At 41.3% G+C, this 23842-nt stretch overlaps 1 protein-coding gene and 1 long non-coding RNA gene across 17 annotated transcripts in view; one reads left to right on the forward strand and one right to left on the reverse strand.

Annotated features, from left to right (window-relative positions):
- Positions 1–23842, reverse strand: part of DST (dystonin) — a 307062-nt gene that overhangs the window by 268950 nt on the left and 14270 nt on the right. For 10 of the 15 annotated variants that reach the window (XM_069805989.1, XM_069805986.1, XM_069806003.1 and 7 more), the window contains exons 3-4: positions 21980–22168; positions 3628–3835 (exon numbers count right to left, since the gene is read on the reverse strand). In XM_069805989.1, coding sequence (XP_069662090.1) covers positions 3628–3835; positions 21980–22168 — 397 coding nt within the window. Of the gene's footprint in view, positions 1–2164; positions 2326–3627; positions 3836–21979; positions 22169–23842 lie in introns of those variants that run through there. The other 5 variants (XM_069806000.1, XM_069805999.1, XM_069805998.1 and 2 more) reach the window with 2 other exon arrangements.
- Positions 3721–23842, forward strand: part of LOC138689736 (uncharacterized) — a 32616-nt gene continuing 12494 nt past the window's right edge. The window contains exons 1-3 of one of the 2 annotated variants that reach the window (XR_011328645.1): positions 3721–3814; positions 22066–22263; positions 23161–23244. This is a non-coding gene — a long non-coding RNA (uncharacterized lncRNA). Of the gene's footprint in view, positions 3815–22065; positions 22264–23160; positions 23245–23842 lie in introns of those variants that run through there. The other variant, XR_011328646.1, reaches the window with a different exon arrangement.

Consider the following 23842-nt stretch of genomic DNA (forward strand, 5'->3'; position numbering starts at 1 on the left):
GAATTTTGTACAGCTGACTCTGCTAGTTACAATACTCAACAGCTGAGGCATAGATAATTTGGCACCCTGATAATGCCCTAGATGAATATGAGAGCATTCTGCAGACTGTAAAAAAAGAAGTATTAGCATTAAAATTATGAATTGGAGCTCATCTTAAAAATATAAAGTTAACATGGTTTGCATTTGATTAAGGCGGTGTTTACAAAACTGAAAAATTCAGAGAAATGGCACTCCCTCTTCAAAGCCTATATTGTAGCAATTCTTTTCTGATTAGATCAGCTCCCATAGCAAGTCATCAGAACAACAATCGCTGTAGTGAAGTCATACTACTGAGACTCGGATGGGAAATCATGACCAGCTTGGAAACATATTTTTAAAAATAATGTGTTTTCCAGCTTTCCAATATATCTTAATTAAAACAAGTTCAAATCTTTACCTTTGCTCCCAATGGCTGAATAAAGTATACCTCAAGCAGCAAAACACAGCATACCAATATACTGAATATGACACTACAAACTAAAACAAAAGAAATTGGATCCTTCTGAATAATTTCAGGATTTGGCTGTCACCGAAAACAGCATCTGAATGGACCCAACATTACCCCCACAATATGATATACTCAAATATTTCCAGAATGTCCTTTATTTTTAATAGAGATGTGAATTAGTTTTACGAGTTTATTTTAATTAAAAATCCCTTTGTCCCCCAACACTTAAAAAACAAATCTTTCAGTCCTTTTCCCGATAAACCGCTCACTGAAATAGGGGAGATTAGGCCTATTATCTTTCCCAGGTTTTTAAGCAAGTAGACAAACTGATATGAAATGAACCTCATTAAACCTGACTCTAGCAGCAAATCAAAGGTAATCTAAAGCAGAATAGCAGTGCTTTGGATTAGAACAAGAAGAGAAAAACAAGTTTTTGTAGTGTTTCTTCATTTACAAAGTAAGCAGTCTACTTGCTTTAAAATTTTGCAAAAATCCTTTAAAATTTTGCAAAAATCAGTTCAGGAACACATAAAGTAATTGATGACTCAAAAAAACAGAACAGAGATGTGCTTTTGAAGATGATGTATTACAAACTGTAATTATTTCTCAACTAAAATGCAGTAATACATTTCAGTACAGAAATAGTGCACATGCTCCATAGCTGCATTGACACAATGGGCAACAGACACAAAGGAATCATTAGTCAATACTGTTAATGACACATGAACTTGCAAGTGACACAGGTATAAAGTAGACTCAGACCTGACAAGCTCTCATGTCAAAACAACCATCTGTAGAGGGTTTATTTTTCAAAATATTACCACTAACAACCTGGATTAAAAAAAAAAAAATCAACTATCCATATCTTCAAATCAAGCCGTCTTAAACTATGCCACTCCCATTCCCATCAGTGGAAACCATTTAACCAAAATCTTCAGAACCGACTGGAAACATACAGCTGAAAAATTTCAGATATAAAATCTAACCTCTCTCTTCCCCAAACATTACAAAAGCACTGCCAATGTCAGCATATGCTGTGGCATGCTGCAAAAACTTTCTGGGATGAAGATTCAATCTGAACAGTTAACCCTACCTCTTTTTCACTTGAATTAGAATCAGAGCTGTAACACTTTTAATAAGCATTTTCAGATTTAGTGTTAGCAGATGTACTGAGAGTAATGAATCACGTCTCCCAAACCATCTCTTCCATCCCGATTAATCTAAGAAAGCAACATAACTTACATTTCTAGCAAGATAAATCTAGCTATAAAGGCCCTTTTCCTGTACTTTTCTGTATTTGATGAAAAAGCTCAGGTGCTACATGAACGAAGATCGTTCTTTGCCCGACCGCAGAAAAAAAACAAAATCAAAAGGTCAAAATAACCTGAAGCTTTAAATCCAAACGCACATCAAGACGTAAACCACCCCGTCCGCGAAAAGAGATTTTGAAGCGCAAGAGACTGCGTCTCACCCGCTGGTGACGAGAGGCGGCGTTTTTATTTTATCGCGGAACCCACCGACGTCCGTTCCCCGCACGGAGACACCCCGCAAGGGACCCGGGACCAGCCGTGTCTCCCCTCACACCGGCGGCGGGGACGGGAGCACCTGGCCGCCCCCAACCCCCCCGTCCGCGGCAGCCGGGGGCAAGCGGCAGCCGGGGGCAAGCGGCAGCCCTACCTTTGTATCTCTCCAAGACATCTTCGTAGGCTTGCAGGTACTCCTGCTCCTCCGCGTAAAAGTACGCGCCGGGGGAGAGGTAGCCAGCCATGGCCGGGGGGCTTATCCCTACCCTGCAGCGGCTCTGAGCAGCCACAGCCTCGGGGACGGCACAAGATAAAATTAAAAAAAAAAAAAAAAAAAAACACCAAAAAAAAAACAACAAAACCCACCCAGCCGCTAGCGGGAGGGAGGGCGCTGCCAGCCCGGCCGAGAGAAACGCCCCCGCCGGCCGCTCAGGTTTCGGTAGCCGCCCCTCGGAGCGCAGAGGGGGGCGGCCCCAGCCCGGCGGCGGCCACCGCCTCCCCGCCGCAGCCCCCCCCCCCCGCCCCGGCTCCAACCCCATCGCCGAGGCACCGCCTGCGGGACCGGCGAGCTCTGTCCCCGCGGCTCGGGCCCTGACCCGCCCACCCACCCACCCTCGTGTTTCTTGCCCCGGCCTCCCCCCCCCCATGGACGAGGAGGGTGGGCGGCGGCGGCCACCGGCGACACAGACGGAGGAGCCGGCTGGGGCGTGCGGTCGCCCTGCGGCGGACACCGCCGGGGGGGGGACACCGCGGGCAGCCCCCCCCCCCCCCCCCAGCACTGGCAACCGGCCGGTGTAACTCCCGCTACCGGGGGGTGGCAGCGGCGAGCCCCGGGGGGGGGCAGCCGGGCCGGCTCTGTAACCCACCCCCCCCCCCCGCCCTGCGGCTGCATTCAGCGGCTTGGTGAAAGCCCGGCCTCGCCGAGCACCCTCTACCATTTCGCGTTCTCCGCGACCCCCCCCCCATAAGCGCTGTTAAGATGCGGTTACCCTGGGAAATGGTGTCCCGGGAGGGGGGACCCGCGGAGGCCCACGCAAAAGGGGGGGGGGGGAGGAACAGAGGTTTTTCCCAGGGAGCAACCGAGGACCGCCGCATCTTCCTGGGATTCATTTACAGGCGGTTTCCCAGCTCTCGCCGGGAAGAAGCAGACGTTTCGCCGTATTTTCGATATTTGTCGCCGGGCTGCTGCCTTCGGCACACCGGGTCCTCGTCCCCTCCCGAGCGCAGCCCCGGCCCCCGCCGCCCCCCACGGACAAAGACCGGCGCCTCCCCCCGCGGAGCGGCCATCGACCGCGGCCTCTCCCTGCGCGGCGGCCGACCCCGACGCCGCTTCCAGCCGGGGAGGCGGGATGCTTCCCTCGGCCGAAACACCGGCTGAAAAGACCGATACCCGCGGCTGCGGGACCCCCCCCGCGCCGCTAAACATGCGTTTTGGCATCAAAGTTTAATGGGCGCACCTGCGCGTATTTCGGCTCACTTCCCCCTCCCCACGCATCAATCCACCCAGCTGGAAAACACGGCCAAAGAGCTTAGTCACCACTCGGAGGGGCGGCGGTCAGGACGGGGGTCCTTCTGCCCCCCCCCACCCATTATCTCCCCCCCCCGGCCGCGCCTTACCGGCGATGCGCAGCACGGCCCTTTCGGCGGGGTCCAGCACGGAGCCGCCCTGGATTTTCCGCTTAGACCGTTCGTGTTTGGGCAGGTTCCACGGCAGCGTGTCCCCCGGCGCCGGCGACACCGTCCCCGACCTCTGGCTGAAATCTTCCTCGTCGGAGAAATCGGCGGAAGACGACATGGAGCATCGGTAGGACGCGTTGCCGGAGCTCTGCAACGGGGGACAGACAGACAGACAAGGCGGGTGGGTGGGTGCGTGGGGAGCGGCTTCGGGACGCGAGGCCTCCGGGGAGCACCGGCGAGTACCCGCCCCGCGTGGCGTGGAAAAGCATCTCACGGGATAAAGGAGGGGAGAGGGTCGCCGCTCACCATTGCTGTGAATTTTGGGGGGATGGGGGGGGGTGATCGTCCAGAAAACAAGGCGGTCTTTAGCGGGAATGCATTTTGGAGGGAGGTAGGGGGAGAGCTGAGGCCTGCGGCTGGGCAACCAGCTCGCAAATGAGCCTCCCGCTTCTCCAACAATAAACCCGGCAGCGACAACAACCGAAAAAAAAAGAAAAAAAAAAAACAACCAGAAAAAAAAAACACCAATCCTTGCGAGCTACGAATCGATAGCGTTTGGCTCCCCCGCCAGGCCAAGAGAAAGATCTGCCGCTGAGGTGGGTCAGTAAATCCGTCTCTGGGAGGGACCCACGCCCGAAAGCAGCCCCCCCCCGCCGGGCTCCTGGGGACCCCCAGCCCCGCGCCCCCTCCTCCTGTCCCGCTGTCCCCAGAACAGGCCGGCGCGGCTTGGCTAGAGGGGAGGGAAGGAATGAAGGAAGGAGGGAATACTGTTCCTCAGAGCAGCCCCTTTGGGTAGCGGGGCACGACAGCCGGCTTTTTGGTCACGCTTTGCCAAGACTTTCGGCAAACAAACGGCTGATCTCGGCTTATGGACTGTATCCGCGTTCAGATTTCCCAAGCTACCCAAAAAAAAAAAAAAAAAACGCGCTACCAGAAGCAGAAATAAGCACTGATGCAGTTGCAGGGATAGGGATGCTGCCGTTTCTAGCTTCCCTGTTTAGGCCGAAGTGGGAAACGGAGATGTGTGAACGGTAACCACCTGCAACACCACCTTGAGAATTTAGGATACAACGTTATACACGAGTTATCAGGACACAATGGGGGCAAAGCGCTATTTCTCTTCCTTTGCGTTTTCTGATTGGAAAGACTGGTGGTTTCTCCCAGGCACCTGACTAGAAAAGGATGGATTTGATTTGTGATTTCACATGGGAGCTACTGTGACAGCCTTGCAAAAGTGTAACCTGATGCTGGTCCAGGTGTGATGTTAATTTTTAGGGGTATGCTGTTCTCAACTTGGAGAGGTTCTCAACTTTGTTATGCAGGTAGCCCTTATTCAGCCCACCTAGATTCCAAATTTTTTGGTACTAAAATAGCTATTATTTTAGGCTTGGCTTGTAGCCTTCCCCCCCCCCCCCCCCCCCAAGAGGCTTAAAATGTACCTTTACTTACAAGGGAAATTTGTACTGTTACTGAGATCTGATAAAATTTATTGTTGCTGTGTGAACCTTTTTACTGTCAGTTCTCATGGGGTGGACAAGTGAATCATTATTACATTGAGGGGTATTTTACCCATTTTAAAACTCAAATCTGCATAATCCAGAGTAACAATGTGATGCACTCTTCACGATGCATAAACCTGCCAATAACATACAGTTAAATAATCCGCTAAATAAGAGGGGATCTCTTATTAGTAGTTGTTCCTCCAGACCTTCTTCGTGTCTATCCCAATCCTCTTTTCTCCTTCTACAGTACTTCATGGTGAAGTTTGAAAGGGGAGAGAGGGAGGGAATGAACACAAAAAAAAACCAATTAACTGAATTCTTGTTCACTGTATTGTGATGTGGAGAGAGCAAGATAAGTGTGGAAAAACAGAAACATGAGATGTCTCTTATTGCCTTCACAATTAGTTCTAGTGCTGGGAATATTTTGCTGCCAGTTTATATAATAAGCTAAAACTCTGTAGGATCTCATAAAGCAGGATGGTCACATACAGGTGTCTTCCTGATGGGAGCTGGAAGTACGCCGCTTGCTGCAGGGCATGGAGGGCACTTTGCTGTACCAGCTGGGGCTAACAGGCCCCTGATGTGCTTAGTCAGGGATTAGGTTTCTTGTGGTCTGTCCTTAGCTCCAGCTTTTGCCATCAAAGAGAAAGTGTTCCCTTTAATCCCAGCTCTGAACATCCTGCTTCGGGCCTGTATCTTCTCTTGGCTGCTCAGTAACCCTTAGTACCTTTGGATCACGCAGACCTATGGAGACCAATTTTGCCTTTCAATTTCTTCACCTTCTTTGTTTCTAGTTTATAATACAAAAATGGAAAGAGCCCAGACACGGTGTTGTGAGGGTGCTATAGTGACAGTTTGTTACTATTTATGTAGCAGCTGGGAATATGCAAGGACAAAGTACAATAGCAGTTGTTATTGAAGCTTTGAAGAAAGATCGCTCAAGTCTCAGATTTATCTTTGAAAGTATGCTGTAATTTTTATCCAGTAGGATTTCCTTTTCTCAGAAGAGGCCTTAATAGCCCATTCTTATTTTTTATAATAACAACTCCTCTAGTTTCTCCTACCTTTAGAAACCAAAAGCACTGTTGAGTGATTGTTTCATATACACAACTGAACATATTCTCCATACTCTATTGAGATGTCAATTTTAGGGATAAGGAGACTGTCCTTCTGGTCAGCTATGCTACAATACTGGAAGATAAGCTATGTGAGAGGACCCCACTCCTGTATTTTTGAGAAATCAAACTGAGCAGGCAAAGGTAGACCAATCTTTGCCATCTACGTATATTACAACTAGCTATCCTCTTTTAAGTAGTCGTTCTACCTTACTTAATGCATGCGTATCAAAATGAATGAACAAAACCCACGTTAGTTTACTAACTCCTCAGGAATCACGTTATCTTATTTTCAGAACAAGGTAGGAAGCTCGGAAAGGAATTTTTCATAATAGCAAAATCTAGCAAACTGACATCTAAGAAATGCCAACTTCTAACTTAATTGCAGTCCTCTTTTTTTATTCAGCATGGAGATACATCTGAGTAATGCGTACACAGAGCTATTAAGCACGTAAGTATTTTTAAGAATCATGACTTTGCTATTCCAAAGACGTTTATAATGTACTGAACAACTGCTTTGCTTGAGTAAATTAATAGCTTTGATAAGAAGTCTGTAATTGTTCTCCTTTTGTGCAGCCACTGTTCACAACATGTTTACCACTCATCCTACTGGATTGTTTGTTTCTAGCAAACACGTTTTCCATGCCATAGCTGTAAGCCCCAAATAAGCATTCTGTGATTACAGCAACCATATTAACCAGTTTAAAAAATACAAAATAATGCAGAACATCTGTACTATCCTGAAAAGGGTTCCTGGCCAATTAGGACAGCATGTGAAAAAACATCGGTTATATTCTGTTAAAATCAAAATATGTAAGGCACTTCTGTTATTTTTCTATAAAGCACATTGCTGTATGCAAGTGAAAAACATAACTGTTAATAATACACAACACTTTTTTGAGTTACGAGAGTGAAGTGTCTTTTATAGCCACTAAAATATTGATCAGGCACATCCTTACTTAGCCTACTCTGGGACTTAGCGAGGGTCAGGTCTTGACCCTTCTTAGCTTGAAGGCCCATAAGGTCACAGCCCAGATGCTATAGCTCCTTATTCTATGCCTCCGATTATGCATCCTTCTGCTCATTAGCCTAAAGACCTATCTGTAGCCTCTGTTGTTGGTCAGCGGGAAATGTTGCATTTGCATAGCAGTTATGCATATAACAGCTTGTGCATTGAAGCCCGTTGGTCATACATAAGCAAATCTAAGCAGTTTTGTCTGTATTCAAAGTACAGGATTAAACTTAATGCATCGTTTCGCCGTCAGTACCACAGGAGGGTGCAAACTGCACAGGGAGTCCTCACCACTGTGTCTCGGGAGGCAAAGTGCTCAGGACAAGCATTTAGGAGAGCAAACGTCATTTCTGCCAGTGTCTATGGTTTTCTCTGCAATCAGGTGATTTGCAGCAGCCGCCTGAGCGTCAGGCTTGCTACTGTGCTATAAAAGAGAGCTGGTTTCCAGTAATGGGGATGATTTCAAAGAAGTATTTAGTATACTTCTTGGAAGGGGGATTTGGCCGTGTACCAAGGCATGATTTCCTTTGAGGAGGGAAAGAAGGACTGTTCGTCATAGGTGAGGCACTGCAGATCAGGTGGAAACTAGGTGGAAGACAGTGTAGCTGGAAAATAGTATAAGGTAACGCACAGCACCATATATCAGATAAGCCACCCCTACATAGGATCTGATACCCTCAAGAACACCAGTGGGTTTTGCACTGTCATTCCTCGAGGCGGAAGCATTAGGAGAGGTCAGGTTTTAAACTCCCATCAAGCAATCCAGCTGGCAAAAGCTGCCGAGAGGCTGATACTGAATTACTATTGTATTGCAAGAATTCCCTGACTTTATGACACAGCAGAGATTGTGCTGGCCAACTGAGTTCTAATCAAATATCTTGTACTTTCACATCTTATCTTTGAGAAGATTTTCCACTGCAGTGAGTCCTTTCATGCTGGTTTTTGGAAGCTGTTGGGAAGTACAGGTCAACATTCACTGAAATTTAATTTTCAGTTTAGTTATGAGTTATTTGTATTTCACTTACACTAAACTATCCCAGAATTCATGGAATACATTTTCCTTTCTTTCATTATGGGCAATGGATAAATATGAACAGAAATGGAGTGTTTGAATCATGGATTTACTGAGTGTGTTTCAACAAAATCCCTCCTAGTTTAGAATAATTCAGAATGTCAGCTGAATGTAACAGGCTATTTTTGTCCTTTAACATCCCAGATTGTATGATATGAAAGTGGATCAACTTTTAGAGTAAAATAACTTAATAAATTTAAGACAAAATCTAGGGCAACTGAATGTTCCCATTAGTAAATCTTTACCACTTTAACCTGATTAGATGATAATGCAATGCAGAAAACAAAATATCCAATGTATGTAATCAGGCTATGCGAGTCCCTTCGGACTGCATATTGTCAGAAATGATCAAAATTCAAAGCAGACACACAAATGAAAGTACAAGCAAGGGCAATGTAAAACCAACTATGGTAAGCTTAAAAAAAAAAAAAAATCCACCAGTGGAGATGCAACCATATTAAATGAATATTTTTCTCTGGTTCTGGGCCAGTCATTTAAGAGAACGTCCATGCTTGAAAGTGCCTACATTACCAGGATATACAAACATAACTACAGAGTTTCTGTGTTTGTATTTGATTTTATAAAGCAATAAGCAGAAAGCTGGAAGGTAAATACACTAAATGTGAAACTCCTGAGCATCATGGGTCTGACTCTATGTTAAACTACCTCTGTGAACAGGTTGGCTTTTCAAACATCAAGACAAATTACTGATTTGTGGAGAGAATTTACATTCTTTCTTTCTAAGGGTAGGAGAAGGTGGAAATAAGCATTCAGTGTTTATTCATCATATGCATTTTGAGCCTGTGACTGTACTTATATAAGGAAATTCTGATGCTTTCATAGGTTTTCAAAAGGAGATGGAATCTTTTCCGGATGCTAGTAGGTCAATCCCTACCATTCCCCCACTTTGAAAATAACATTATGGAGGCAACTTTCATGAAAGAAATAGGTTACCTGAGGACATGAAATTCAAAATGGATAAAGGGCTAGATCCACGTATGTACTCGGACATTGCAATAGAGTTTTGTAACATCAAACTATGTTTATTGGATAACCATCTACTTCCACATCTAAAACTGACATGATGCAAAACTGAGTTTTTGGTAGGAACTACGTAGTCAGAAAAACCTGGTCACCCAGGATGATGCAGCATCTCATTCTTCAGGGATGTAAGACACCCCCAAACCTTCTCCTGAAAGTGGTATTCAGTCATCCTTTCCTAACAGCAGAGAGCACTAGTTTCTTTTGAACCATAAAAGAAGTGAATCAGCTGTTTGCCTTTTCCTTATTGTTTTAAGAAGCTTGAAACCTAGGCTGAAACCCTCATCTCCCAGCAGCCAGCCTAAAGACTATTCTGCAACAACCTCCTGGAAGTGGTACAGGTGGAAAAAAAACCACCAACAAAAAAACCCCCAACCCCTCAAGATTTCTTGGTGTGGAATGAGAAAGAGGGAGCATAGCGTTCTGCATTAGAGCATGCAAGGCTCTCTCCAGGGATAAGGAAGTGCTGGGTTCTGATCCCTGCTCTGATGATTGCTAATACATTCTGCTTTAGGTAGTAATTGGGTAAAACGTTGAAATAGTCCCTGGATGAGACGTGTGCAATGGAGGCAACAGAAACCACAATGCACCTCATGTACCAATTCTGCAGAGATACACCAAATTTCAAATATTTATTGGTCTGAAGTGATACCATCTTCTAGTAGCTAAAAAAAAAAGAAAATAGCGAGTACTACGCTACAAGTAGAGTTTCTGTTTCATTTACTTCATTTATTGGTGATCTTTTTCAAGAGCAGAAAGTTGAGAGATGCTCCACATGTGTAACTCCCTGTTAACTGTGGAAGGAGCTGGGGGATCAGATACTGTCAAGATAATCTCCACAGATCTCAGCAACTTCCACCAAGGAAGATAGCTATCATAAGAGAAAAATAAGGCATTTAAAGGTATGTTGCTGTGCAAGGAAATCCTGATTATTGTTTTTTTCTTTTTCAAATGAATAAATTGAAAAGCAAGGCATACTTCATTCAGTGTAACCTAGACCTCTATGTACATGGGGCCAAATAACATTCAGATTAAACTAGCCATGTTGTGCCAAAGCCAGCAGTTCTCTTGAAAAGCTGCTTAGTAAAACTATGCTAACAAAAATGTGGATTCTTTTTGAATATCACTGGAAAATTAATAACATCATCAACATGACAGTCCTGATATGTTACATATTTAATCCATTCCTTTATTCCTCACCTATTTCCTCTACATTTTTCAACATGAATTGCAGGATTTAATCTTGAAATAGTTTACCTACATTATAGAAGCCAACAGAAAGGTACTGAAGATTTTGCGGATGGGAAGATAATATTTTGAGCTCTGAGTATCTGGGAAGCTACAGCATGGGGAATAGACATTTTAGTTGAGTTTTATGCTAAAACTATCAGCAAGATGTAAGTGCTACTTCCATTATAAATATCATGTTTCAAAATTAATCCTTCGTAGATATTAATACCTAAAATATCAGGATTTTATGGTCTCAAAAGTATGACTTATTTCTGTAAAATAAATGCATATTCTGCATGATGTCTGCTGTATATCACTGTTGCAAAAAGTCTTCCCATTACCTAAAAATAAATTTTGTATTAATTTTTAATTGCAGCTATCTCACATCTATTCAGATCCCCCCAGTCTGCCAGACACAAAAGAGAATAACTTAACAGAAAAACTAAGGTTTGAGGAAGGCACACAGTTTTATTTGCTTACTACACCTACAAGGCCAACCATATAACAAAGGAAGAGTCTGGAATAAGAAATCGTCTATTTTCAAATACCTTCCTCAGCCTTCTAAACTTCTCATTGTAGATTGTATTCTATGTATGTTTTGATAGCATACCTTTTATGGCAGGAGTAATTTTGTTTATCACAGTATGAAAACCCTCTGGCCAGCAAACAACAAATTAAAGTTCTAACTAGCTTTTGAATCTCTCATGGGCACAGATTGTTTTCAAGGAAAAAATAAAAGGAGGACTTGGAAGAAGTTTTTAAAATGGCATAATGAAAATCTAAAAAAGTGGTATTGATATTCTGCTTTTAGTAACAACTGTTAACATTCCTGACTGATAAGTTTCCCTCCTATAGAATTAAGTATTCGTTTGTTCTTTTCAAACTGTTTCAATCCCATGTTTTAAAACAAAGTTTCAAGACTTGATCCAGCAATCAATCAACATTGAACTATTTGAAAATACAGGTTCTTATAATTACACAACACTAGTAATACTGTTAATAATTAAGTTATCGGATTGTCTTCTCTTACAAAATCCACTTTAAGTTGCCTTATCTTATGTTTGCTTGAAAATATTCCCAGCCCAAAGTTTAATTTTCTTGAAAATTTTTAGTCAAAGGCTGACTGAGAAGCCTGAGAGCAAGATGATGAAAATACCCAGCAGTTATGTGTCAACACTAAAAAAACATCCCAGTGATCTTTTTTGAGAAGACTCTAGGCTTTGGGATGGATTACTTCAACTACAAGTATCCTTTAAGCTAGACATAGGCCTTTTGCCATCTTTGTTAAAAATCTGCCTACATTTGTCAGAGTGATAAGTCTTCGAGCTACAAATATCATCTGCTATCCCTGGTGTCAGGGAGTATAAAGTAAAGCTTTTAAAGTTTGGGCTTGATCTCCCTGCTCTGATGAGGAAGCTGCTCCAGAACTTACTGCTCTCTTGATTACAAGTAATCTTCCTCTAGCTGCCACCTGAAACTTATTCCTGGTCTTTTGGGTTTTTTGCAACAACAGCGTTCATTTCCTTAAATACCGGTTTTGCTTCCCTGATGTGTTCATAGCCTGCATTGTACCTCTCAGCCTTTTTTTGGTTTTGCTGAGCAAGTCAATTTCTTTTAATCTCTCCTCATCTGCTAGTAGTCCTTCTTTGCAAAGTTAAATAGTTTGATTTAACTATTCCTAGGGCACAGCTGACTACCAATGCGATTTTGCCAGATTTTTTTTTTTTAACATGGCCGTGTTTTGAATATATCAATGAAAATCTCTTCAGATTGGCACCCACTGAACAAAGCCTCTCAAGACTCTTACAGCTGCAGGAGCGATACCCCATCATCACAGACCGACCAAGCAAATTCCACCCTCGCAGCTCTTACCTCCCCTCTCAGGACACCCACCATCCCCGCTGAGGAGCTGAGCAGGATCCTTCCAGCTTGGAGATGTGGAGGCAAAACTAGTCTTTCCAATCTAATAGTTACCTGCTGTGGTTGCAGGCTGATGGCAGCGTGGGCAAAAGGCACGGAGAGCAGGGGAGGGCATGCGCCAGACCTGACAGGCAGGAGACCGTTTCTTTTACGCTCTCTGTGACTCACTCAGCCGTGCGAAGAGGAAGAAGAGGAAGAAGCCATACGATCTGAATGTAGAAAGGACAAACACCGGAACCGGTGTGCTGGAGGAAAGGGCTGGAGAAATTACTCTGGGACTGACAGCCTGAGGGACAAACACAGAGACTGGCAGAGTCTGGGAGCTGCAGCTGTGAAGCGTTCAAGGGAGCAGCAGGCTCTGTGGATAAAGACCGGAGGAGATATGGACCTGCAAGGTAACAAGTGGGACTAGGAACCTTCAATGCTGAGAGAGCGGATCAGGGGAGAGCTAAGGATCCGATGAGCTAGCATGAAACTGGTATTGCATCACTAAAAGGCTCTGGAGAAGGTACTCTGATGAACCAGGAGGGTAGGAACTGTGTGTGAGGAGGTCTCCAAGAAGAGAGACAAGAGCCAAGGAAGTATGCATGGAGCATGCAGCCAGAGGCCACAGGGAGACACAGAAATCAAAGAGACTGGTTGAACAAGTGTCTCGGAGCAACGAGATGACTGACCGGGTGAGCCTGGGAAGGCCCGTGACGTGAAGGAGGGACACAAGGACCGACAAACCAAGAGGAGGAGGACTGAGGTCAACAGAGGGGTGAGGACTGGGCGGTGAGGAAGGAGCCAGCGTTGGTCAGGAACAGGCTGGAGGAGACAGGGCAGAAAGAGCCACGCTTGGGAAGAGTGACCACAAGAAAGCGTGTCCCCCTAAGGAGCCTGGCAGGAAAAGGAAATTTCACCCCAACTCTGGCCATTAGCAAATATCTGAGAGTTCCTCTAGAAGAAAATACATCTTCCCCTGTGTTACTGATCCATATGGAGGAATACAAATATTGTCAGTCTCTCCCTGAAATCCAATAGCAGAATTTTCTGTGTTGTAGTTCAAGTGTCAAAGCCTGCTGATGAGCCGCACAATGGAGCTTTAAGTTTACTTTTTTAACAACAGTAGGAAATTAAACACAAAGTTCTTGTTAAAATATTTTTCTTAAGGTTGCAAAGTCAAGCACTAAAATGTTATGAAATCCCAGATTCAAGGTTCACCATGCAACCTTAGTTCAGCCTGTTTATTCGTACATCATGATGAAGTCATAATGATGTGATTGTATACTATTACATCCCCAATGTCTTGCTCTTATTTAGTGCAAATGATGGGTGATATTCACTCCATAAACAGTTGTTCAGTATTTTGTTTTGTCATCCTCTGTTCAATGGGCAGCCCCAGAACTTAACTTACTTCTTGCTATTCAAAAGCTGGTGTGAAGAAGAAATTATTATTTCATAGACTGTTTTGTGGTCCTCATCGCTACAGTAGTATCTGACTGCTTCACAAATACTAATGATCTTTGCCATTACACAGGATGCAAACTGAAACCAGAAGGTCAATTTTGATACCTAGGTCAAATGGAGATGCCAGGGATCTCTGATTTTTAAGAGTTATTAGAATTACATATCGGTATACTCAGACCACAGCTCACACAGAGTTCAGTGGTGAATGACAGCTTGAGTACTTTTATAAACCCAACTACACGCTTTGAGTCAGGCACTTAGAAAATGGAAGATAAAAAGTGTTTTAAAAGCCACTTGTTCAGCACGTTCACAGTACCTTGTGCCCACCCTTCAATCTCCAAAGCAGCACTCGCTGCTTTTTAAAGAAGACATCCTCTCTCTTCCTGCAATCTCCTGTTTTATTCATTTACACACTTTACAACTTCTGCAGCAGAACTCCTACGCATAAGAGTCATCCTAAGAGCACTTCCATCCTACAATGAATACAGAGTACATCCTGTGAAAAAACAGTATGCCATCATATAGTTAAAGTCTATATGACAACGCAGATGCATAATTGACTGAATTAAAGCTGCATGTGTAACCTTAATTCCGGCACTTCCTAACATTTGAAGACTTGCCTTTGCCAAACTATTCTTTTAACATAATACCCATGCATAGTGTTATATATAAACACAAATGGATAAGGGAGTCCCTTGCTATATAAAGATGTGCTGTTTGTGCACCAAAGTAGGATGTTACATAATACAGCTCTGAAGAGTGACTCCTGTGGCAGTGAAGGAAAAGGAAGCATCTGCATTTAGACTATAATTACTGTGCATCTGTGAGACAATTACTGGTCATTTTAAGTTGTGCACACAACACCATCATAACAAAATCAGAGCCAATTAATATTTTTTTTAACCTGCTTTCAGCTACTGAACAGAATTTACTATTTATGATCACTTGCATAAAATGTTTTTTCATACAGTTAAGACTGCTAGCACGTTTTAGCAGCTTAGGTTTATATTACTACCTCTCAAGGAAGGACACTGGGATTTAAAAAAAAAAATCTCAACAGTTAAAAATTTAATTTCTGAGTGAGGCTACACTGCATACATGTAGTATAATTTTATCAATGAACAACAAAATCCCAGTTAATACAAGTCATGGCAAAATAACAGTGGAAAAAAACCTATTAGACATTTTTCAAGGCGGAGTTTTACAGCTCTACTTCTTTCATACAACAGTTGAAGAATATTTTATCTCATTCACTTCTAATTTAGCAGTAAGTTAGCTCCAGCTCCAAGGACCAAGGGTGCGCTTTGACCCTCTTTCAAACTTTAGATCAAACAAAGCCAGACTTTTTTAAACTCTTATCCCATTTTCAGTAAATAACCATTTGCCCTGGGAATGAAAACTGATACAGACAAAATAAAAATTGTATGGCATCAGGCATCAGCTTACCTATCAAGACAAAACCTGTTGCAGTAGAGGGCTTTGCCCTCAGGTGTAGGATGATTTGAAACTGTGTATAGAAAAATAACATACAGTTGATGCTATTTTCAACCACACAAGTGTAAATCTGAGTAAATACACTCAAAACAAGCATGATGTGCTACTACAGGGGACAATTAATTCAAATGACCTTAACTCTCCAAATAAGAGCTAGCAGTAAAGTCAGTTAAGGTGCTGCCCTAAATGTGGATTTGTACTGTTAATGCTATGCTTATTTCTATGTACTTTTACATACACGTGTCATCAATTCTCTGGAGAAAAGGAGGCTGAGGGGACACCTTATCACTCTCTACAACTACCTGAAGGGTTGTAGTGAGGTGGGCACTGGCCTCTTCTGTCAGGTGGCTGGTGATAGGATGAGAGGAAATGGCCTCAAGTTGCAGCAAGGGAGATTTAGGTTGGATATTAGGAAAAATTTCATTACTGAGAGGGTTGTCAGGCATTGGAACAGGCTGCCCAGGGAAGTGGTCGAGTCACCATCCCTGGAGGTATACAAAAAAGTACGTAGACAAGGTACTCCAGAACATGGTTTAGTGGGCATGGATGATGGTTGGACTCAATGATCTTGAAGGTCTTTTCCAACCTAAATGATTCTATGATTCTATGAATAATTATTAGCACTATTGCAATTAACTGTTTCTTTTGCACTACGCTTAATAGCTGTAATAACTCATCCATAGGAAAAAAAATCACTAGAAAGACAACAATAATTTTAAATCTCAGATCTAATTCTTAACTTGTTACCATTGTGTTTTAACAAAAAGTAGTTTTAAAGACATCGCCTCCCTGGCCTAGTGAAAATCATGGCACTACACCTTTAAGAAATCGCTTCAAAAATCTAAACTGCCTAGGAGCTGGGCAAAAGGAGTGGAAGAAATGGGCATTTGCTGCAATGCAATAGATGGGCTGCAGGGTGGAGAAGGAAAAGCAGCCAAGAGGAAGTTGGGAGCAGGGAGCAAGGGAGGAGGCCACAGAAGATAGCAGAACAGTGGGAAAATGAAGTCTTAGTGCAAAACCGTTTACGAAGAATTTATCAGTGAGGAATTATTTGCTAAAAGAAAAGCAATAAAATACAACAGTCCAAGAAAGAGAAGTAAACAGTCTCTAGGTAGGCGTGTGTATGTTTGGAAAGAGAAGAGGTGCATTTGAAGCCAACCTAATGGCCACTGAAGGCTTTCTCTTTATTTCAAAGATGACTGCATTTAGCATTTATAGTCGTATTTGCAAAGATCCTACACACATAAAATATGTTCCTTGAGGTATTTTTAAAAATGTTTAATATGGCTAGATGCTTAAATATTGTTAAAAACCTAATAAACTCTCGGGTGCTTCTCAAATTCCCCATCAATATCCTTTAGGTCTTAGAGCAAAAAATCCAGTCCTTGTTTCCCTTTTTCATTCACATGTTCCCTGCATTTCTTCATTGTGGCTGTGCTCAAATTATCCTGAGAGAGGACGCGTGCACGCGCGTGTCTGTGTACATACACGTGCATGCAGAGTCTGGTAGCGCACAGCTTTGTCATACATTTTGAGAACATTAATATGATGTTAATAAAAATGCTGAAGGTGAAAGATGATATGATAATGTTTTGCCATATTTGCTTCTAAATGTGATTCGCCGGAGACACAATCCAACACAAGCAGATGTCTTCAAAAGAACCTATGAATGCAATCTATAGATTAAATAGCTAATACTTGGAATTAACCAAGTCTTGTGCAGGGTAATGAGTCATTTTTGTATGTCATCTGTATTAGGTGATTCAAATATCACATAAAGTACATCATGGTATTGGAAAACTAGTAAATAACACCAGAGTAAGAAGAAGTGGAAATTAATGAAATGAAATGGCAATTACTTAATGAGATATATTAAAAACTCGTAAAAAGCCCTGTAGAACAACTTCATCCATATGAAAAATTTAATCTCAAGTAAGCTAAGTCTCAACTAATACTCAGACTTCTTCTATAAATGGTTTAGTATCAGATGTTTAAAAAACCTCCCAAATGTTTTTCTTACAGAATTGTAATACTGGTTTTCTCGTAAATTTTAAGGCTTAAACACATAAAAGCAAAAACCAGAATAGCTGAATAAGACCATGGATGGGACAACTTATGCTTTTACATGCATTAGAAACTGATTAACTTTGCTTTCAAGCTTGCGTCATCCGAGTCTGTACAGTGCAAGCTTCACTTCAGTCATGAGAGTAGTCTCAGTGGATTCAAATGAAGCTGCACACATCAGTAGGTTTTTTACATCAGTAGATTTTTTACATGTGACCCCCCCAGACATCTGACCCCCCTCTCTGTTACCTTGTAGTGACTTGTAGCAACGCTGCACCCACCCCTAAGGAGCTGAACTGCTTCAGCAAAGGGCAGTCTTTAAATAATTAGACACAGGTTCATTAGGAGGCATTGAGGGATACCTACAAGCAGCAGTGCTTCCGAGATGATTATTTGTCATCAGTTTATTCTTTGTAGGTGACTTCAGAAATACTTTTTTTTTTTTAAACACTATTCAGTAGATAATCACCTCAATATATGCTGTTGCTAAAGTGCCGGGTCAAAATAGACCAGTAAGTTTGTATGTGTGAAGTACAAGGCTTTTAAGTAGAAACAGGGATTTCACATCTGAAAGTGAAGGAACTGGGTTTATTTATGCTCCAGTCTCTGTAGTCTCATCTGCCACATGTCTTACAGTGATCCTGTTATGACAAATGCAATCCTTGGTGGCTGCATGAGTAAGGCAATTTAGGAGCCCTTCAAACTGGTTAACAATGGAGATGTCAAAAGATGCTGCTTTGACAGCATCTCTTTTCAAATATGTATTTAGACATACAGGTGAAATTAGAATTTGGCAGAACTGTATGTCTAACTGACTCCATAGCTCAGGAGCCAGATATGTTTACACAAACTCAAAGCCATCTTTTGGTTCCAGGCCAGCACAGGAAAAAAACTATCAATAACTTGCAGACTTTTATACTTTTGCTTCAGAGCAGACCACTATTTAAAATATAGAAATATTAAAAATATTTCAAAATGCTTGTGATAAAACCCCCAGTTTAAAATTTGCCCTGGAGAAGTACTGCTGGAGAGCAGCAAGCTCACAACAGGAGACTTTTGCGCACTGTTCCACACCGTCAGAAAATTTAACTACCCATACAGAATCAGCTACCCGATTCTTCAAAGGAGTGATATGTACCACTCCTTTGACTTGCATTAAGTCATGCTAATTTAAAGAACACGGTTCTGTTTCTTCTCAAGAGTTCTCCATTGTGTTCAAAAATTCAAAGCACGCTTCAGTAATAGGTATCTGTACTCTCCTCGGTGTGAAGTTAATGTAAAACTGTTACCTATAGTGAATATCAGCAGAAATAATACAGCCACCAATGAGAGGATGACCTACAGGGCACAAGATACAACAATATGCCTTAAAAGGGGTGAGCTGCACACCATTACGTTGACGTTGCACTGCAGTAAGATGAATAAAATAAAGTGAAAATGGCTATGAATTCTGTCTGGTAAGGATCAGTATTAGGACAAAATGTATTTAATATCTTCATTAATGGCCTGGAAGGTGTAAAAAAAAAAAGAAATTTTCAGAGAAAACTGATGTTCTACTTCTGTAAACATCTCCTCATGTAGATTTTCAAGACGAGCAATTATTGTCTTCAGTGGGATTACTCCCATACACACAATTACACCTAATTTACTTCTGACAAGATCAGGGACAATACTTGAAAGACCTCAGATTACTACACAGGAAGTGAGAAATAATCCAAGCAAATTCAGATAATTATAGCTGTGGCTAGGAAACTGCGAAACAAGATCTAGACACAACAAAACCATCCAAATATAAAATAGTCTAAATTAGCAGGAATAAGGAAGCCTAGCATCTAAACGTCCAACAAAACTTTTAATGAAATATTTGAAAGGTCTTTAAGCATATATCTTAATATGGCAACAAAACAGGCTAACATATTTTTGGACTGACTAGTCAAAAATTTCCTGGAGCAAAGAAAAATCTTTCCATAAGGCTGTTTTATAGTTACTTTGGAAATACCATTCTCCCTTGTCAGAAAATAGGGACAAAAAAGCATGAGTAGGAAAAAAACAACAAAAATGATCAGAAGAAGAACTGTTTTATGAGGAGAAATTATGTCTTCTTGTTAGCAGACATCATACATAATTTTTTTCAAGAAATGACTAAGCAGGATATGGCCGTAGCTGTCTACAACTATTTCCACAGTGTAAACATCAAGACAACGGATGATTTATTTAAAGTGGCTCAAGTGGGCAGAGCTAGGAATAACAGGAAAAAATAATGGAAATAAATTATGCAGACTAACAAGAGCATTTCTGGCACTGAATCATGTAAAACTGTACAAAGGTAAAGGCCAAAAGTCTCTCATCTTCAAGATGCTGAGACTAAGTGGAATAAAGCTGCAACAACCTGTGGGATGGACGACATTGTGAGTGCGTGGAACTTCACAACGCTGCAGTGATTTGTCACGGCATGACCCTTATTCACTCTGTCACCATAGTGTTAATAATACATTCAGAATAACTTACAACGTCCATGAGAAATGAAATTGGTGACTTATGTTTTCTGGATCGTAGTCTAATAAAGATAATGATTTATTCTTTTTTGTAGAAATGTGAGTTCATCAAGGCTGTAGAACAAAAGGCTATCAAAAGAACTATATAATGTTGCATAAAAGATATACTGCAAAAGCAATTTCAAGATAGTGACATAATGGTGACAGCACTGAGAGAAGTTTTCTCTAAATCTAGGATTTATTATTGTTTAAGTGGTAGGTCTTGTCAGACACAGCATAGACCCATGAAATGACAGGAAAGTGAAGTTATATAGTAATAATGTGCATTTTCTATTCTTATACTTCTTTTTCTTTGCTGGTCCTGAAGTCCCTGACGTGTTACTGACTGGGGAAAAGCAGGGCTTTCTTTGCTTCACTAATCCATTCTTCAAAGCCTGTTTTGCTGCTTACACCATTTCCACAGTTTTATCTCTTTAATTCAGCACCACTGATGCTCTTTTTCCCATATTGGTAATAGCCTGAGCTATTACAGGCAGGCTTACCCTTGGCATAGACGTGCCATGGAAAAAATTAAGAACAATCAAACAAAAAAGAAAATTGAAAAAACACGAGTGGAATAGAAAATATAGAAGAAATGATGGAAGAGATGAAGGAAGGACAACAAAGCGGGGAAAGGACCAGAAGCAAGCAATGAAGGGAGGAGAGCCTGGGGAGAGGCTGAAGACCTAGTAAGAATAACAGAGTTAGACAAAGTAGTCTAGAGAGCAAGATAGGATGGGAGTAAAAGGGAGACGCTTGAGAAGAAAGGAAGAGCAGATCCTTTAAGAAGAGCAGAAGATGAATCCATCAGATCAAACTAAACCACAGAAACAGCAGCAGAGTAAAATAGTAAGTAGAAGCATGAGAGAATAGAGGAAATTGGGGAGTAGTGAAGTGGAAGCAGAGAAACGACATATATCTGCTAAAAGGTAAAAATTCTGGCAGTTTTTGGCAGCTCTGGCTTTCTTTGCGCAAGTTTCTTGCTCTCTCAGGCAATGTACTTCCACTAGGGAATGCTCTTTCTCAAACCAGCTTCAGAGCTCACTGATAATTCTTGGTGCTCAATTAACACAAATCTAGGAAGGTTCAGTTTGGTTGGAGCAACCTCAAGATAATCTTTTTTAAGGTATGCTCAATAGTTACTTTTTTAATAATATTGGCTTAATAGAAGTAGTTCAAGCCCCTTAACACTGGCACAGATAGGTTAGTCAGCAAATGCATCAAAGCAATGAGCTCTCATTAAAAAGAGAAATGCATCATGTCTGCAGGAAAAATCTTCATGTGCATTTACATTACGAACTCTGTAAGTGTTTCAAGGAATTGTCATATTTCCTCACTAAAAGTAGGCTATCAATATTAAAAGAATTATGTGTAGATCAAGCTGAGGAGCAAAGAATGATAAAACTTGATATAAGTTTTGCTGAGCACAAAGATTGTAAATACTGTATAAAGCGGAAGAGACCTCAAAATCATATCTAGTAATGAGATTTAATAAAAATTTGGTTCAGTACATAGAATCTCTGATAAATCTGAGTGAGGAATTTCAATAACATACACATGTGCTATAAAAACCTGTTAAGTAATACCACTATAAAGCTATCAAATGAAATATCTTATTTGAATATTAACTATAGACTGAATATTAAATCAAAATTCAAAAACCCCTCCTCAGAACTGGATTTTTTTTAGTTCTGCATCAGCATTAAATACAGTCTAACCAACTTATATCTAGATTCACTGAACATGAGAACTGAAAGGGTTTTTAAACTGAGGAACAGAATATGGATGGCCCAAAAAGTAGAATTATGCCTCTATAATATACTTTGAGTGCTATTTATCCCTAAAGGTAGAATACTTACAGGTTTTCGAGTTGGAGTAACTTGAACAGAATGATAGAATTCTGGTTGAACTCGGCTGCTTTTCTTGATTTTTCTTTTTCTTACAGAAGTTTCCTGCTCACTTAGGTGGTGAGCTTCCACTATAGGTTGTGTTTCCTCAAGGCGAGGTGCTACACGTCTTCTAGCATGACGAGGACTTGATCTAAAGCCCTATAACAGAAAAAGCAATCATCGCGTATGACATCTCCCAGAATGGAGCCATATAACAACAGAAAAATCATACAGGATCTTAATAACGACTTGAGGTACAAGCATGCTCATCTTAAGTTAATACAATGTGCATATATACTGCATGTAACAATAAAGAGATGTTGCCAAGTACTGTTAATATCACGTTTGTTTTATATTTCTCAATTATGTGTATTATTGACACAGCTAGTTGCAGTAACTCCTGTTGCTTTTCTTTATAAGCTTACATTTTTAGTTATTTATACCTAAATATTTCTAATTTAAAATTTGTAATTGAAATTTTCCAGGTTAATTCTTGGCCTTGTGAGAAATTGTTTGAGGGACCTTGAGCTGAAAAGGTGCATTTTTTTGTGAGAATGAAAGTGAAATAAAATTGGTAGCTGGCAACACTTAATTATGACTAATGGTTCTTGTTAAGAGGTCTGATGTTTCTAGATTTGGGGGGAGACCTTACCATTTGGAATAAAATAATTAAGGCAGAGTGCTGTCTTGCTATCATCTGAGAAATATATGTATATTTGGCCAAATATAAACTCAGGAAAAGCTGCCTTTCACAAATGCTTTTTGGAGGCTTGCTGTGAAAACCTCTGAGCATCATCTAGAATGTCTCACAGCCTTACAGAATTTCATTCCTTTAATGGCAACACATAAAATGCTAACCCTGTATTGCTACCTGCAGAGCATTTACAGTGAGCATTCTCTCATTTCACTCAGTCTCCTCATAAGCATGCACTAGCCTGTCATGCATCATTTGTACTTAATACAATATTGGTTGATATTAAACTTGGCCAGGTTGTAAATAAGAGTTTCCTTCACTTAGTCACATCAGCTTTCAGAATAAGTCAGCCAAATCTATGTCCTTAGTGACAGTCTGCAGTTTAAGGACTATATTCCCTTTCAAAACCAAAAATAGATGCAACAATTCCTAATTTTCTACCTTTTTTTTCTTCTAGTAAAATATCTCCGCTGTAGTCCTTGTGTGACAAACCCAGCACTCGGAAATGGCTGGTCCATATAAAGAATCACACTTCTGCAAGGTGAGATTTTAGCTAAAACTGCAGAAATCTATGCTGTGAATCTAAATATCCTGAGTTCCTCCCAGCTGAAAACTAGTGGGAGCAATACATTTCCATATAAACTTGCTGTTCTAGGAGGTTTCCTTCCCTTAGCTTTTGGGTTTGGTTTTTGTGTTTTGTTTTGCTTTTTTGTTGTTGTTGTTGGTTTGGTTTGTGTTAATTAGGAAATCAGCATAGAAAAGTTATGCTAAAATGTTGTTATGTTGGTAAATTGAAGCAATCAAAAGTCATAGGTATGGCTCTGTGCAAATTGGACTTACTCCTCTAATGTTCATGATACTGCAAGGGAAGAGAGCTGCAGTCTGTTCTGGGCACTCAGAGAGACAAACAGCTATTTTCATTATTTGAATATGTGCTCCATTAAGTAAATATACCCCTAAAGAGCCAAAACACACAAACATATATTTACATACACATGCTAGTAATTGCTACAAATATACACTGCATGCAACAGATGATATGAAAAGGTTGAAGTGCTAAGGTGAAGTATCAGGTGAAGTAACTTCCAGGTAGCAACCTTCTACTCCTGGACACTGGACAGGAGGGACAGGGATAGAGC

This window comes from Haliaeetus albicilla, chromosome 18, assembly GCF_947461875.1.
Source record: "Haliaeetus albicilla chromosome 18, bHalAlb1.1, whole genome shotgun sequence".
Classification (NCBI taxonomy): domain Eukaryota; kingdom Metazoa; phylum Chordata; class Aves; order Accipitriformes; family Accipitridae; genus Haliaeetus; species Haliaeetus albicilla.